Genomic DNA, 17,339 nt, shown 5'->3' with positions numbered 1-17,339 from the left:
TTTTTTTGAGCCCTTTACTATGTGACTGGATAGATGTGCTTTACATTTTCCTACTTAAATATGACTCTGACAAAACCCCCCTGAGATAGACATCATTTCCCTCATTTTATAGGAGTCTGAGGCTCAGAGAGTTCTCTTGACTTGCCCAAGGTCAGTAGCTAATAAGTGGCAGAGCTTCCTCCAAAGCTACATCTAAGCGTGCAGTCGAAGATCTCTCCACCTTCCTCTTGATTTTGATCAAGTTAGAATGAGATGATTCTCCGATCTGAAGATTCTGGATCTCAGTGTAATATTCCTGAGGTTTACTGGTAGTTTAGTTTCAGAACATTCCCTCTGAAGTTTTGCCCAAACCTGGGATTCATCATAAGGAACGGGCTTCCCGAATACACCTCTAAGTAGGAAAATGTCTCACCTCAAGTTCAGAGCTGGCTACGGTCCTAGGAAAAACACATAGTTCAGGCCCTCGGTTGGTGGTATCTAGTAGGAGACTTTTTTAATGAATTTACTATTAATGCATAAAAACATGAATTCCATGGGTCAGAATTTTATACTAAGGAGATATGTTAAATTAAATAGCAACACTCAAGTCAGAAAAAACACTAATTACAGTCTCCCACTGCTGTCTAGGTTCAATGACAACTCCTGCAGCCTGGAATTCCCCTCTGAGGACTGGGGAGAAATACCCACTCATTATTTTTTCTCATGGTCTTGGAGCATTCAGGTAAAGTCTCAGAGGTTGAACGACTTTAGCTTCTAGGGACAAATGACTGAATGCAGTTTTCCCCCAGAAGAGGGACAGCAGATTATGGAGTGTCAGGCTGTCCCCTGTCCTGGAGGACTTGGCGTTCCTCAGGAATTAGCTGGGATCTGTTGATCGGCCCTATAGCCCTGTTTTTTCCTGCCTCCAGCCCATGGAGACCCAGCTTCACAACAGAGGAAGACAGGCTGTCGCATTTTGGGTTGTTGTCTTTCTATATTATAGTATTTACACTCTCAAAATCATTCATCGTATTAGTTCAGGTCCTCCGAGAAACAGCCACCATGACTAGATTAGCGGTGAAAGACATGTATTACAAAATGCCCATGGAGGAGAGAAGGGAAAGAGCAGAAGCAGAAAAGATGGGGAGAGCTTTCATGATGCAGGCTGGACACCTGGGAAGGAGAGGGGAGACAGAAGGACTGGATACGGAGCATCTCGAGGCCGCAGCACAATTCTAAGAAAGATTGGGCCAGGCCGATGGAGGGAGTGCTTGACCAAGAACTGCTCCTCAGGGCTTCCCTGGTGGCGCAGTGGAAGGCTAAAAAAAAAAAAAAAAAAAAAAGAACTGCTCCTCAGAGGAGCTCTGCACCTCACAGGAAAGGACCTGCGTTAAACCCACACCATGTCCAGTCGCTGGGACCGACCCACAGGAAGCCTAGCTTTCACTCGGATCCACAGGGGTAGGATCTGCGAGGGGTCTTTAGTCAACTGTGCCATGACGAGTGGCACATTTTCATGGCCACCACACGCCCTCCACTTTCTTCCTACATCTTCTCAACTGCCTCCCCGTCTCCCCCCTCAGAGGATTATAAGACTTTTAGAAGAGTGGCTTTTAGCTGGTAAGAAATTGTGTAGCATCTGCAATAAGAAGTTATCGTAGTCCAGCTAGTTATTTGATTCCTTCTAGACCAGTGGTTGTCATCTCAGAATCTGAGGGCCAGCTCCAGTCTGCTGCCTGCTTCTGTAAATAAGGTTTTATTGCAACTCAGCCACACTCATTCATTTTCCCCATTGTCTCTGCCACTTTTGTGCTATAACAGCAGAGCTGAGTAGTTGTGACACATAGTGTGTGGCCCACAGAGCTGGAAGCAATTACTCTCTGGCTTTTTACCGAAAAGGTTTTGCTGATCCCTGTACTAGATGATTTTCCCTTCCTGAGTTGGTCCTGCATTGTCAGGAGTACAAGACATGGTGCCTACCTCCTTTTTGTTCCTTATGGCCATTTCCTATTGAATACATGATAGGAGAAAAGATTGTGCAGAGAAAAGATGTGGAAGGGATTCTGAATGTAGTTGCTAATTAGCACATGATCCTTTAAGCATCTCACCCTGTCCAGTCATTTACATAACAGCTAACGTGTGTTCGGTATTTCCCCTGTTGCAGACACGGTTATAAGCACTGAAACTGTGTAACTTACTTAATCCTTACAGTAACCCGACCAGGTACCATAATCTTATAACATCACCCTTCTACAGATAGCACTAAGGCAGAGAAAAGATAAGTGACTTATCCAAGGTAGAGAGCTAATAAGTGAGGGAACCAGGATACAATCACCTGCAGTGGTCAGAGTGTAGGTCCTGTTCTCTTAAGCATCGCATTGTACCGCCTTCCTGCACTATGTATTATCTTATCAAAACCTTATCACTATTCTAAAGCAAAGGCTTTATTATCTGTCCCCATTCTACAGATGAGGACAGAAATGCAGTAATGTAATTACCTAAAGTCATATAGCTGGTAAGTGGCAGACGCAAGATTAAAACCCAGAACTCTCAGTTTGGGATTGACACGTACACACTGCTCTGTTTAAAACGGATAACCAACAAGGATCTACTGTATAGCACAGGGAACTCTGCTCAATATTATGTAACAGCCTAAACAGGAAAAGTATTTGAAAAAGAATAGATACATGAATATGTATAACTGAACCACCTTGCTGTACACCTGAAACTCTCACAACATTGTTAATCAACTATACTCCAATATACAATAAAAAGTTAAAAAAAAACACAAATTCTCAAAGGCAATATTTATAATCACTGCACCAGTGTTTCTCAGCCTTGGTACCACTGATGCTTTGGACTGGATAATTTCTTGTGGAATGTAGTCTTGTGCATCATAGGATGGTTTTAGCAGCATCCCTCTATCCACTAGATGCCAGTAACACCCTCCCCCTACTCATGATAATGAAAACCCCTCCAGACATTGTCAAATATCCCCTGAGCGGTAAAATCAGCCCCCTTTGAGCACCACAGCTCTCTGCTTTACCCCAGGGCACTACTACAGGGGCATAATTACCTCCATATTCCTACGTTTATTTGTGGACCCCTTGTAATCATGACTGGTAGTTGAACGCTTCCCTCTTTTTGTTTTGAAGGACAATTTATTCTGCTATTGGTATTGACCTGGCATCTCACGGGTTTATAGTTGCTGCCATAGAACACAGGTACGTCACCTGATATGTGGCTGAGCTCTACCTTTCATACAGGTTTATGAAAAGTGCTGACAGAATTGTCAACTATGGTTACATGATGAACAAAAAAGGAGACTGAGTTAGATTGTCAAGTATATAAAAAAATAGCTAACATTTCTAGAATGTTTATTGAGTGCCGTGTTCACAGACCATCTCATTTAATCTTCATAACAATGCTTTAAGACGGTTATCATTACCACTGTTTCAAGGAGGCAGAGAATGAAGCTGAGGAAGGGTAAGTAATTTGCCCCAAACCACACAGCTAGCAAGTGACAGCACTGGGATTTGATTCCAGGAGAGAGTTTTCAACACCGCAGCCTCCCAGAATTGTGAAGATGGAATGGGTTGTTAACAGGCAACAATGTCTTTTTCTTAGAACTCCCGTGGGGGCTTCTTTGATTTTAAAAAAAGGTAGAGTGCAAGAAAGGGAGTCAGAAAGAGTCACGGCTGGGGATGAGGAACACAGGTGAGATGAAGGAGAGAAAGAGCAAGCGTAAGTAATTGATTCTGTTTGTATTGTAGAGATGGCTCTGCATCTGCGACTTACTATTTCAAGGACCAGTCTGCTGCAGAAATAGGAAACCAGACTTGGCTTTATCTTAGAACCCTAAAACGAGGGGAGGAGGAGTTTCCTCTACGAAACGAGCAGGTATGTTGCAAGAAGAAGAGAGGTGGCATGGTGACCAAAAAGCATAGGCAAAATGATGACATTTGTTCGTTTAATTTTACATATGGCAGACCGTGCTCCTAGATCTCCTTACTTCCCATCCCCAAAAGATCTGTCAGAGGATTCTCTGAGTAATCAAATGCCCTTAATGAAATATCTGGATCATAGTAAAAACAAAGACCAACATAAAAATCCTAGGAGATGACAGTGAATATTCAGAATCCTTTTGCATTAGAAGTAAAGACTACTTTTCACAGAGGTGGTATAGAATAGCATTAAGAGTCCAGGCCTTAGAATGCAACTTTCTATGTTTGAATCCTGGCACCATCACCTCGCAGTGGAGTGATCTTGAACAAGTTACTTATTCTTTTTGCTTTGCTTCCATGTTTGATCCGTTATGAAATAATGAATATTAACAGTATCTTTCACATGGGGCTTTGAGGAAGATCAAGTGAAATAAAGCACATTGCTTTCCACCTCAGTACCAGGCTTTATAGTGGGTGCTTTTTATATATGTTATTGCATTTAATCCCACCCACATTTCACTGAGGCATTATTATACAATAACTGGAAGTTCAGAGAGGTTAAGTAAATCATCTGAGGTCACACAGTGGGTAAGCAACAGAGTCAGGATTTGGACCAAGCCATAACTACCTGTAAAGCTGGTGCCTGGGTCATCATGCTAGGCTGTGTTCTAATCACTAATCTCAAAGTCATTTCCGGTTTATAAGCAACCACGTATTTTTTCCACCTGCCCCCTCTGCACAAGCTTTAAGCGTTACAGCTTTTTACTTTGCCATTTCCTTCTTCTAATCATCATATTAGGTACTGCAACGAGCAAAGGAATGTTCTCAAGCTCTCGATTTGATTCTGGACATAGATCGCGGGAGACCAGAGAAGAATGTATTAGATTTAGAGTTTGACGTGGAACAGATGAAGGTGAGCTTAAAAAAAAAAGCCATTTCCCCCCGGGCCTAGACTTCTTTATTGCTCACATTTTTGTCTGTCTTACTGCTGTAATACAAGATACAATATGATAAAGGGCTACAAAAAAAAAGTACCTGCAAAATATTCCAACAGTGAGGAACACATCAGGTTGAACTACATATGAAATTGCCACCCCAGCGTTGATCTACAAAAATGGCAAATTTCATATGTTTCAACTTAATACAACCAGTGGAAGTATTGTAATTTCTTGGGCAGTTCCTGCATGTTTTTGAGCTTGATCTTGAAACGCTGGTGAAAAGTTTTAGACAAAATATTGGGGTGGGGTGGAAGGATATCAGAGTGGACCGCGTGAATGAAGACTCAAACGTGTGTGTAGGGGGGTGGAGTGTAGGAAAGGACAGGGCACTAAGATGATGGTAGGTCCTCCAGACACAGTGAAGCGTTTGTGTCCCTCGGCTAGCCACTCTCCTGTCTCCATACCTTTGGACGTGTTGTCCCCTTGGTCTGACACCCCGTCTTCCTGACTCAGTCCTGCTTAATCGTCAACTCAAGTCGGCTATTACCTCGGCCATGAAGCTTTCTTGGGCCTCACTGCCCACCCTGGACTGGTCTGGCTGTCTATCATATGTGCTCCATGGTACGACCCTACTGCATCTGCATCGTGTATCTGTATCTCCTTCCCTAATAGACTGGGAGCTCATGGAAAATGAACTATAATGCCTGGCACAGAGCAGGTGCTCAATCGATACTCAGGGAATGAACAAACTAATAAACATGGAGGGGGGAGGGGGAGAAATCAGCAATGATGTTGATGCTTGAAGTGTGGGTGAAGAGGAAGGCCATGAAGTTTACCTCTGAACTCTTAGAAATGTTCAACAACTATGTGCATGTCTTTGTGTATATATAGGTAAGCATGTATGTATATGTACATATATGTGTATATGTTTAAATATGTGTATGTGGGTGTGTGGGTGCTCGTGAATGTATGTATGTGTATATATATTTCTTTTCTAAGAAACCAAGGTACTCAACCATGCCTGTGAAAAGATAAGTTTATAATTCACAAAATCACTGCCTATCCTCCGAACAACCTGCAAGATACGGATGAACTTACATCATGCTTTTTCACATAGGACTCCATCGACAGGGATAAAATAGCGGTTATTGGACATTCTTTCGGTGCAGCCACAGTTATTCAGAGTCTTAGTGAAGACCAGAGATTCAGGTAAGAGAATGAGTCTCAGTGTTTGGAAGCGGGGGGAGTGATAACACACGTGAGATAGAATTTATCAAATTCTTAGTGAGGAAGAGATCCTTCGGAATTCACAAGTTTGTTCTTTTGCCTCTGTAAAGTCCTCCGTATGAATTTTTCTCAACAGAAACCAACTACGTCTCTAGCTACTGAAAACTCTTCGCATCTCTCCATATTTTTCCTCGTTATTATTCATCTGCTCAAGCGCTTATGATTTTCATTTGGAAGTTTAGCTTTATATATACGTATTATCTGTGACATAATAATTGTAATAAAAATATTGTCATCTTATACTATTTTCTAGACTTCCCCAATAGGTAGGACATTTTTTAATTAACTTTTTTCATCCTTAAGATGAAGTGTGGGCTAAAATTACATAGTTATGTGGGTGGAAGTCAGGGCCCCAGTCTTCTAACTTGAAGAAATATTTTCTTTCTTGAACCATTTTATCCCAGATTGATGAGACCATGTAGAACCAACCATGTAGAAAGAGGGTAGGATCATCTGTGAAACTTCATCTCACATTTCTTAAAATCTGTTTCAACGTAAGGGGATTCTCTTCTTTCCTCCATTTAGCACATAAAATAGAGTGTCCAAAAGGCTAAGAAACATAGGATAACTTACTTTTAAAAAGAACATTAATTACATTTCATTTTCAAATGATATACTCCATAGGCTTTTCTTCAACACCCAGACACTCTTCCAGGTGAGGAATGGGTCTAACTGTTACTCTGAAAGAAGTATAATGAGTACACGACAGTGTCCAGAAGGACTAGAAACACAGGGGCAATAGTGCATGTACTGTATTTTTTCAGATACCCCCCAATTTTGAAGAATTATAGTACTTATAATATTTTAAAATTTATCTTGAAAGATGACAAAAAATGAATAAAAAAATTTTAAATATTATGTCTTTCTAAAGGTTGCAATTCTTAAATGCCTCCTAAAGAAAATGATTGTATAATTACAAGTTTGCTACCTTATAAAGCTAATCATATCCCTTTCCCACAGTGAAGTATAATACCTCTTCAGCTCAGTGAGATAACCCATAATGATCTGGTGTGCTGTGTGTCTCTGAATCCTTGCATTATTAGACATTCCTGTATCTGGGCCAGTGTGTAACCAGACTTCTTTGATCAGGTGCGGTATCGCCCTGGATGCATGGATGTTTCCAGTGGCTGATGAAGTATATTCCAGAATTCCTCAGCCCCTCTTTTTTATCAACTCGGAACGATTCCAATACCCTTCTAATATTATAAAAATGAAAAAATGCTACTTACCTGATAGAGAAAGAAAAATGATTACAATCAGGTAAGTATCAGTAAGTGACTTATTACATCATCTGAAACAGAAACTTGAAACTTGGATAAACAAGTAACGATATCATTTGGTTGCTACTCTAGAATTATTCAATTTGTTGTTTAGACTTGGAATAAGGGAGAATATTAGATAATCTCAGTTTCCAAGTGCATTTAGACTTACTCTTTTTAAAATGCAAATTTTTGAGTAGTGTTAATATACTATTAATGTTAAATACTATTAACTATGTTAATATACTATACAGCACGTGCTGATAAATAAAATTTGCATGATACATGCTACCTTTATCTAAATGTAAGAGCAAACCTATACATTTTTAGGGCTGGGATGGGGGAAGTATTCCATCAGTAAGCTAGGCTAAGAACTCTTTAGAAAAAAAGTAAGATCATCTGTTGAGAACTGCAGTGTGTTTATCTGTTTGGTAAGCAGATGAATTTATAAATTCTCAAAAGCTATAATAGAGTCCCTTGAAGGGTCAGCAACATGCTTATATCGTGGATGTGAAAAAGAACTCCCAATAGCGTTTTGAACTCACGATGAGATGCTACAAAGCAAAGACTGAGCTCCTTCCTCTCCTATCTGAAACCTGATTTACTTAGAAGGGCACAGAAGAGGTGGCAAGAAGGAAACACACAGTAAAGGCAGTAAACACCCCCAGGACAGAGAATGGAGGACTCTTCCAATTAAGGTGGTCAGAAAAGGCTGCTTAGAAGAAATTGGGGTAGAATTGAGTCTTGAAAGATCAAGAGACATTATTATTATTAAGATTTAATTTAATTTTTATTTTTTTTAGTTGTGCTGGGTCTTTGTTGCTGCGCACGGGCTTTCTCTAGTCGTGGTGAGCGGGGGCTACTCTTTGTTGCGGTGCGTGCACGGGCTTCTCATTGTGGTGGTTTCTCTTGTTGTGGAGCACAGGCTCTAGGCACGTGGGCTCAGTAGTTGTGGCTCGTGGGCCCTAGAGCGCAGGCTCAGTAGTTGTGGCGCATGGGCTTAGTTGCTCCGCAACATGTGGGATCTTCCCGGACCAGGGATTGAACCCGTGTCCCCTGCATTGGCAGGCGGATTCTTATCCACTGCGCCACCAGGGAAGTCCCTCAAGAGACTTTAGATAGATGGTGAGGAAGGATCTAGATATTTAAGGTAAGATGTCAACTTAGCTTATTGGTATGTGCAAGTCTATTTAATTCTAAAGCAGAAATATTACAGAACACCCAACCTTCCTTATTGGCTATCACTCTCTCTGTTTCTTCCCTTCTCTGCTAGAAAGAAGAGCTTGTACTTAATATTCCCTGTCCTTACATCCATTTACTCTGAATTCTGCAGTCTGTCTTCCTGAACTGCCACCAGTGAGCTGAAAATGGCCCCACTGAGGACATAGAAGTTTCAGTCGCCTATTGGCAGCCTCAGCCTTTCTCTCTGCATCCCTCCCACCTGTTGACTACCCCCATTTCTCCTCCCTTGGGTACACTAACCCCACTCTCCTGCTTCTCGCATCCTGTAGATGGCTTCCTCCCTTTCTCCCCCACTGTCTCCTCCTCTTCAGGCCATCTCTCCACTGTTGGTGGCATCCGGGGTTCTGCTCTCAGCTGTGCTGCGACCCTGCCTCTATTTACCTTCTTTATACTTTTGACTCTCAAGTTTGGATTGGGATGTGGGGAAGAGTGAGCAGAGTCTGGGCCTCGGTTTTGCGTAGAGATACCTAAAAGAATGGTGGTTTGCTTATAAGCAGCAAAGTGAAGAGGAAAAGTGGCATTGGGTGGGGCTGGAAAGGTGTGTTTTAGCCTTGGGTAAAGATGTCTGGCCACAAATTAGCAAAGTATATAATCTGTATATTATTAATGAAATCTATGGAGGAGATGAGACCACAAAGTGCGAAAAGAATTGGTCTAATAGAATCTTGAGGATTTAGGGGAAAAGCCAGTGAAGAACAGAGTAGTTCGGGAAAGGAGGGAAAATGTGATGTCAAGGGAAAAAACAAATGCAAGAAAATCAAGTGTCACGTGTCTCAGAGGTAGTAGAAAATGTGCAGTAAAAAATGGCCGTTTTGGGGAGGAGCTTCAAGACGGTGGAGGAGTAAGACGCGGAGATCACCTCCCTCCCCACAGATACATCAGAAATACATCTACACGTGGAACAACTCCTACAGAACACCTACTGAACGCTGGCAGAAGACCTCAGACCTCCCAAAAGGCAAGAACCTCTGCACGTACCTGGGTAGGGCAAAAGGAAAAAGAATAAACAGAGACAAAAGGATAGGGACGGGACCTGCACCAGTGGGAGGGAGCTGTGAAGGAGGAAAGGTTTCCACACACTAGAAGCCCCGGAGATGGGGGTTGGAGGGGGGGAAGCTTCGGAGCCGCAGAGGAGAGCACAGCAACAGGGGTGCAGAGGGCAAAGCGGAGAGATTCCCGCACAGAGGATCAGGGCCGACCAGCACTCACCAGCCCGAGAGGCTTGGGCTTCGGAGGTCAGATCCCAGGGAGAGGACTGGGGTTGGCAGCGTGAACACAGCCTGAAGGGGTTAGTGTGCCACAGCTAGCGGGAGGGAGTCCGGGAAAAAGTTTGGAGCTGCTGAAGAGGCAAGAGACCATTGTTTCCGGGTGCAGGAGGAGAGGGGATTCAGAGCGCCATCTAAATGAGCCCCAGAGATGGGCGTGAGCCGCGACTAACAGCGCGGACCCCAGAGATGGGCATGAGACGCTAAGGCTGCTGCTGCCGCCACCAAGAAGCCTGTGTGCGAGCACAGGTCACTCTCCACACCCCCCTTCCGGGGAGCCTGTGCAGCCCGCCCCTGCCAGGGTCCCGGGATCCAGGGACAACTTCCCCGGAAGAATGCACGGCGTGCCTCAGGCTGGTGCAACATCACACTGGCCTCTGTGGCCGCAGGCTCACCCCGCACTCCATGCCCCTCCCTCCCCCCGGCCTGAGTGAGCCAGAGCCTTCGAATCAGCTGTTCCTTTAACCCCGTCCTGTATGAGCGAAGAACAGACGCCCTCCAGCGACCTACACGCAGAGGCGGGGCCAAATCCAAAGCTGAACCCCGGGAGCTGTGCGAACAAAGAAGAGAAAGGGAACTCTCTCCCAGCAGCCTCAGGAGCAGCGGATTAAATCTCCACAATCAACTTGATGTACCCTGTATCTGTGGAATACATGAATAGACAAGGAATGATCCCAAATTGAGGAGGTGGACTTTGGGAGCAACGATATATATATATATTTTTCCCTTTTTCTTTTTTTGTGAGTGTGTATGTGTATGCTTCTGTGTGTGATTTTGTCTGTATAGTTTGCTTTTACCATTTGTCCTAGGGTTCTGTCTGTCTGGTTTTTTCTGTTTTGTTTTGTTTTGTTTAGTATAATTTTTAGCGCTTGTTATCATTGGTGGATTTGTTTTTTGGTTTGGTTGCTCTCTTCTTTCTTTTTTTTATTACTTAAAAATACTTTTTTAATAACTTTGTTTTATTTTAATAACTTTGTTTTATTTTATCTTCTTCTTTCTTTCTTTTTTTTTCCTCACTTTTATTCTGAGCCATGTGGATGACAGGCTCTTGGTGCTCCAGCAAGGCGTCAGGGCTGTGCCTCTGAGGTAGGAGAGCCAGGTTCAGGACATTGGTCCACCAGAGACCTGCCAGCTCTATGTAATACAAACAGTGAAAATCTCCCAGAGATCTAAATCTCAACACCAAGACCCAGCTCCACTCAATGACCAGCAAGCTACAGTGCTGGACACCCTATGCCAAACAACTAACAAGGCAGGAACACAACCCCACCCATTAGCACAGAGGCTGCCTAAAATCATAATAAGGCCACAGACACCCCAAAACACACCACCAGACGTGGACCTGCCCACCAGAAAGACAAGATCCATCCTCATCCACCAGAAAACAGGCACTAGTCCCCTCCACTAGGAAGCCTACACAACCCACTGAACCAACCTTAGCCACTGGGGACAGACACCAAAAACAATGGGAACTACGAACCTGCAGACTGCAAAAAGGAGACCCCAAACACAGTAAGTTAAGCAAAATAAGAAGACAGAGAAATACACAGCAGATGAAGGAGCAAGGTAAAAACCCACCAGACCTAACAAATGAAAAGGGAACAGGCAGTCTACCTGAAAAAGAATTCAGAATAATGATAGTAAAGATGATCCAAAATCTTGGAAATAGAATGGAGAAAATACAAGAAACGTTTAACAAGGACCTAGAAGAACTAAAGAGCAAACAAACAGTGATGAACCACACAATAAATGAAATTAAAAATTCTCTAGAAGGTATCAATAGCAGAATAACTGAGGCAGAAAAATGGATAAGTGACGTGGAAGATGAAATACTGGAAATAACTACTGCAGAGCAGAATAAAGAAAATAAAATGAAAAGAATTGAGGACAATCTCAGAGACCTCTGGGACAACATTAAACACACCAACATTCGAATTATAGGGGTCCCAGGAGAAGAAGAGAAAAAGAAAGGGACTGAGAAAATATTTGAAGAGATTATAGTTAAAACTTCCCTATTATGGGAAAGGAAATAGTTAATCAAGTCCAGGAAGCACAGAGAGTCCCATACAGGATAAATCCAAGAAGAAACACACCAAGACACATATTAATCAAACTATCAAAAATTAAATACAAAGAAAAAATATTAAAAAGCAGCAAGGGAAAAACAACAAATAACATACAAGGGAATCCCCGTAAGGTTAACAGCTGATCTTTCAGCAGAAACTCTCCAAGCCAGAAGGGAGTGGCAGGACATATTTAAAGTGATGAAGGGGAAAAACCTACAACCAAGATTACTCAACCCAGCAAGGATCTCATTCAGATTTGATGGAGAAATTAAATCCTTTACAGACAAGCAAAAGCTAAGAGAATTTAGCACCACCAAAAGAGCTTTACAACAACTGCTACAGGAACTTCTCTAGGCAGGAAACACAAGAGTAGGAATGGTAACAGAAACATACGTATCAATAATTACTCTAAATGTAAATGGATTAAATGCTCCAACCAAAAGACACAAGCTTACTGAAAGGATACAAAAACAAGACCCACATATATGCTGTCTATAAGAGACCCACTTCAGACCTAGGGAGACATACAGACTGAAAGTGAGGGGATGGAAAAAGATATTCCATACAAATGGAAATCAAAAGAAAGCTGGAGTAGCAATTCTCGCATCAGACAAAATAGACTTTAAAACAAAGACTATTACAAAAGACAAAGAAGGACACTACATAATGATCAAGGGATCAATCCAAGAAGAAGATAAAACAATTGTAAATATTTATGGACCCAACATAGGAGCACCTCAATACATAAGGCGAATACTAAGAGCCAAAAAAGGGGAAATTGACAGTAACACAATCATAGTAGGGGACTTTAACACCCCAGTTTCACCAATGGACAGATCATCCAAAATGAAAATTAATAAGGAAACACAAGCTTTAAATGACACATTAAACAAGATGGACTTAATTGATATTCATAGGACATTCCATCCAAAAACAACAGAATACACTTTCTTCTCAAGTGCTCATGGAACATTCTCCGGGATAGATCATTTCTTGGGTCACAAATCAAGCCTTGGTAAATGTAAGAAAATTTAAATTGTATCAAGTATCTTTTCCGACAACAACACTATGAGACTGGATATCAATTACAGGAAAAAATCTGTAAAAAATACAAACACATGGAGGCTAAACAATACACTACTTAATAACCAAGAGATCACTGAAGAAATCAAAGAGGAAATAAAAAAATACCTAGAAACAAATGACAGTGAAAACACGATGACCCAAAACCTATGGAATGCAGCAAAAGCAGTTCTAAGAGGGAAGTTTACAGCAATACAATCCTACCTTAAGAAACAAGAAACATCTCAAATAAACAACCTAACATTACACCTAAAGCAATTAGAGAAAGAACAAAAAAAAACCCAAAGTTAGCAGAAGGAAAGAAATCATAAAGATCAGATCAGAAATAAATGATAAAGAAACGAAGGGAACTATAGCAGAGATCAATAAAACTAAAAGCTACTTCTTTGAGAAGATAAACAAAATTGATAAACCATTAGCCAGTCTCATCAAGAAAAAAAGGGAGAAGACTCAAATCAATAGAATTTGAAATGAAAAAGGAGAAGTAACAACTGACACTGCAGAATCACAAAGGATCATGAGAGATTACTACAAGCAACTAGATGCCAATAAAATGGACAACCTGGAAGAAATGGAGAAATTCTTAGAAATGCAAAACCTTCCAATACTGAACCAGGAAGAAATAGAAAATATGAACAGACCAATCACAAGCACTGGAACTGAAACTGTGATTAAAAATCTTCCAACAAACAAAAGCCCAGGACCAGATGGCTTCACAGGCGAATTCTATCAAACATTTAGAGAAGAGCGAACACCGATCTTTCTCAAACTCTTCCAAAATATAGAGAGGGAGGAACACTCCCAAACTCATTCTACGAGGCCACCATCACCCTGAAACCAAAACCAGACAAAGATGTCACAAAGAAAGAAAACTACAGGCCAATATCACTGATGAACATAGATGCAAAAATCCTCAACAAAATACTGGCAAATAGAATCCAATAGCACATTAAAAGGATCATACACCATGATCAAGTGGGGTTTATCCCAGGAATGCAAGGATTCTTCAATATATGCAAATCAATCAACGTGATACACCATATTAACAAATTGAGGGAGAAAAACCATATGATCATCTCAATAGATGCAGAGAAAGCTTTCGACAAAATTCAACACTGATTTATGATAAAAACCCTCCAGAAAGTAGGCATAGAGGGAACTTACCTCAACATAATAAAGGCCATATATGACAAACCCACAGCCAACATCGTCCTCAATGGTGAAAAACTAAAACCAATCCCACTAAGATCAGGAACAAGAAAAGGTCGCCCACTCTCACCACTAGTATTCAACATAGTTTTGGAAGTTTTAGCCACAGCAATCAGAGAAGAAAAAGAAATAAAAGGAATCCAAATCAGAAAAGAAGAAGTAAAGCTGTCACTGTTTGCAGATGACATGCTACTATACATAGAGAATCCTAAAGATGCTACCAGAAAACTACTAGAGCTAATCAATGAATTGGGTAAAGTAGCAGGATACCAAATTAATGCACAGAAATCTCTTGCATTCCTATACACTAATGATGAAAAATCTGAAAGTGAAATTAAGAAAACACTCCCATTTACCATTGCAACAAAAAGAATAAAATATCTAGGAATAAACCTACCTAAGGAGACAAAAGACCAGTATGCAGAAAATTATAAGACACTGATGAAAGAAATTAAAGATGATACAAATAGATGGAGAGATATACCATGGTCTTGGATCGGAAGAATCAACACTGTGAAAATGACTATACTACCCAAAGCAATCTACAGATTCAATGCAATCGCTATCAAACTACCACTGGCATTTTTCACAGAACTAGAACAAAAAATCTCACAATGTGTATGGAAACACAAAAGACCCCAAATAGCCAAAGCAATCTTGAGAAAGAAAAACAGAGCTGGAGGAATCAGGCTCCCTGACTTCAGACTATACTACAAAGCTACAGTAATCAAGACAGTATGGTACTGGCACACAAACAGAAATACAGATCAATGGAACAGGATAGAAAGCCCAGAGATAAACCCACACACATATGGTCACCTTATCTTTGATAAAGGAGGCAAGAACTCAAAATGGATTAAAGACCTAAATGTAAAGCCACACAGTATTAAACTCTGAGAGGAAAACATAGGCAGAACACTCCATGACATAAATCACAGCAAGATCCTTTTTGACCCACCTCCTAGAGAAATGGAAATAAAAACAAAAATAAACAAATGGGACCTAATGAAACTTAAAAGCTTTTGCACAGCAAAGGGAACCATAAACCAGACGAAAAGACAACCCTCAGAATGGGAGAAAATATTTGCAAATGAAGCAACTGACAAAGGATTAATCTCCAAAATTTACAAGCAGCTCATGCAGCTCAGTATCAAGAAAACAATCAACCCAATTCAAAAATGGGCAGCAGACCTAAATAGACATTTCTCCAAAGAAGATATACAGATTGCCAGCAAACACAGGAAAGAATGCTCAACATCATTAGTCATTAGAGAAATGCAAATCAAAACTACAATGAGATATCATCTCACACCTGTCAGAATGGCCATCATCAAAAAATCTACAAACAATAAATGCTGGAGAGGGTGTGGAGAAAAGGGAACACTTTTGCACTGTTGATGGGAATGTAAATTGATACAGCCACTATGGAGAACAGTATGGATGTTCCTTAAAAAACTACAAATAGAACTACCATACGACCCAGCAATCCCACTACTGGGCATATACCCTGAGAAAACCATAATTCAAAAAGAGTCATGTACCACAATGTCCATTGCAGCTCTGTTTACAATAGCCAGGACATGGAAGCCACCTAAGTGCCCATCAACAGATGAATGGATAAAGAAGATGTGGCACATATATATATATACAATGGAATATTACTCAGCCTTAAAAAGAAACGAAATTGAGTTATTTGTAGTGAGGTGGATGGACCTAAAGTATGTCATACAGAGTGAAGTAAGTCAGAAAGAGAAAAACAAATACCATATGCTAACACATATATATGGAATCTAAGAAAAAAAAAAAAAGATCATGAAGAACCTAGGGGCAAGACGGGAATTAAATATGCAGACCTACTAGAGAATGGACTTGAGGATATGGGGAGGTGGAAGGGTAAGCTGGGACGAAGTGAGAGAGTGGCATGGACATATATACACTACCAAATGTAAAATAGATAGCTAGTGGGAAGCAGCCGCATAGCACAGGGAGATCAGCTCGGTGCTTTGTGACCACCTAGAGGGGTGGGATAGGGAGGGTGGGAGGGAGGGAGATGCAAGAGGGAAGAGATATGGGAACATATGTATATATATAACTGATTCACTTTGTTATAAAGCAGAAACTAACACACCATTGTAAAGCAATTATACTCCAATAAAGATGTTAAAAAAAAAAATGGCCATTCTATTTGATGTTAGGCTGTTGGTGGATTTCAAGTCCATCAATAAGGGATATTTATGAGGTGCTTACAGTTTAAATAATACAAGGCAAAATTTTGTTTGTCTATCTTTTAACCTACTTAATCCAAGGCTTAAATGCAAAGTGTTTTTGCCCAACAGCAAATAGGTATCCAGTTAAGTGTGGTGGTAAGGGGGCAGGATTCTGGCTCTGAGTTCAGGGACCCTCAACATATAAAGCATTCCACCTACTCAAATTGAAAGTAATCATGTCCTCTACAAAGCTGGAATCATCTCTTCTAAAACCAAGATGCCAAGCAAGACAGCAATCTTTGCCTTATTGATCTAGACGGGAGGAAGAATATATACTCTAGCACCCCTAAATGAACATCTTTGTGACCCTCAAGTACATCTAAGGAGATCAAATCTACAAATTTTGTTTCCTTGGTTTTCGTAAATAGGCCAACCAGGCCAGCATCTTTCCTGCACGGTAACTACAGAAATAATTTTGTCCAACAAAGTGATTTGTAAATGTCTCCTTTCTCTTTCAGGGGTTCAGTCCATCAGAATTTTGTTGACTTCACGTTTGCAACTGGCAAAATAATTGGCTACATATTCACACTGCAAGGAGAAATAGATTCAAACGTAGCCATGAGTCTTAGCAACAAAGCTTCGTTAGCATTCTTGCAAAAGCATTTAGGTAAGAAAGGGATCTTCTTTCCTGACATAAACCAGATGATTCTCAGGAAAAAACTGTTTATCTTAACTGTGCATGAGTCCCATTTTGACTGTTCCCAGTTGGTTTACGATGGAACACTGCAGTCAGTCCATTTGAAAACAATTTAATTTTGCTGCTTTGCATACTACGCGTCATAGGCAGCAAGCCTACCTGT

At 41.0% G+C, this 17,339-nt stretch overlaps 1 protein-coding gene across 3 annotated transcripts in view; it reads left to right on the top strand.

Annotated features, from left to right (window-relative positions):
• Positions 1-17,339, top strand: part of PLA2G7 (phospholipase A2 group VII) — a 34,554-nt gene that overhangs the window by 16,575 nt on the left and 640 nt on the right. For all 3 annotated transcript variants that reach the window (XM_060164212.1, XM_060164211.1, XM_060164210.1), the window contains exons 4-10: positions 628-721; positions 3,135-3,203; positions 3,753-3,879; positions 4,723-4,836; positions 5,979-6,070; positions 7,238-7,408; positions 16,998-17,146. In XM_060164212.1, coding sequence (XP_060020195.1) covers positions 628-721; positions 3,135-3,203; positions 3,753-3,879; positions 4,723-4,836; positions 5,979-6,070; positions 7,238-7,408; positions 16,998-17,146 — 816 coding nt within the window. The remainder of the gene's footprint in view (positions 1-627; positions 722-3,134; positions 3,204-3,752; positions 3,880-4,722; positions 4,837-5,978; positions 6,071-7,237; positions 7,409-16,997; positions 17,147-17,339) is intronic.

The sequence above is a fragment of the Lagenorhynchus albirostris genome, chromosome 10, assembly GCF_949774975.1.
Source record: "Lagenorhynchus albirostris chromosome 10, mLagAlb1.1, whole genome shotgun sequence".
Taxonomy (NCBI): domain Eukaryota; kingdom Metazoa; phylum Chordata; class Mammalia; order Artiodactyla; family Delphinidae; genus Lagenorhynchus; species Lagenorhynchus albirostris.
The sequence above is the reverse complement of the archived record's forward strand: the minus strand, read 5'-3'. Positions and strand labels throughout refer to the sequence as shown.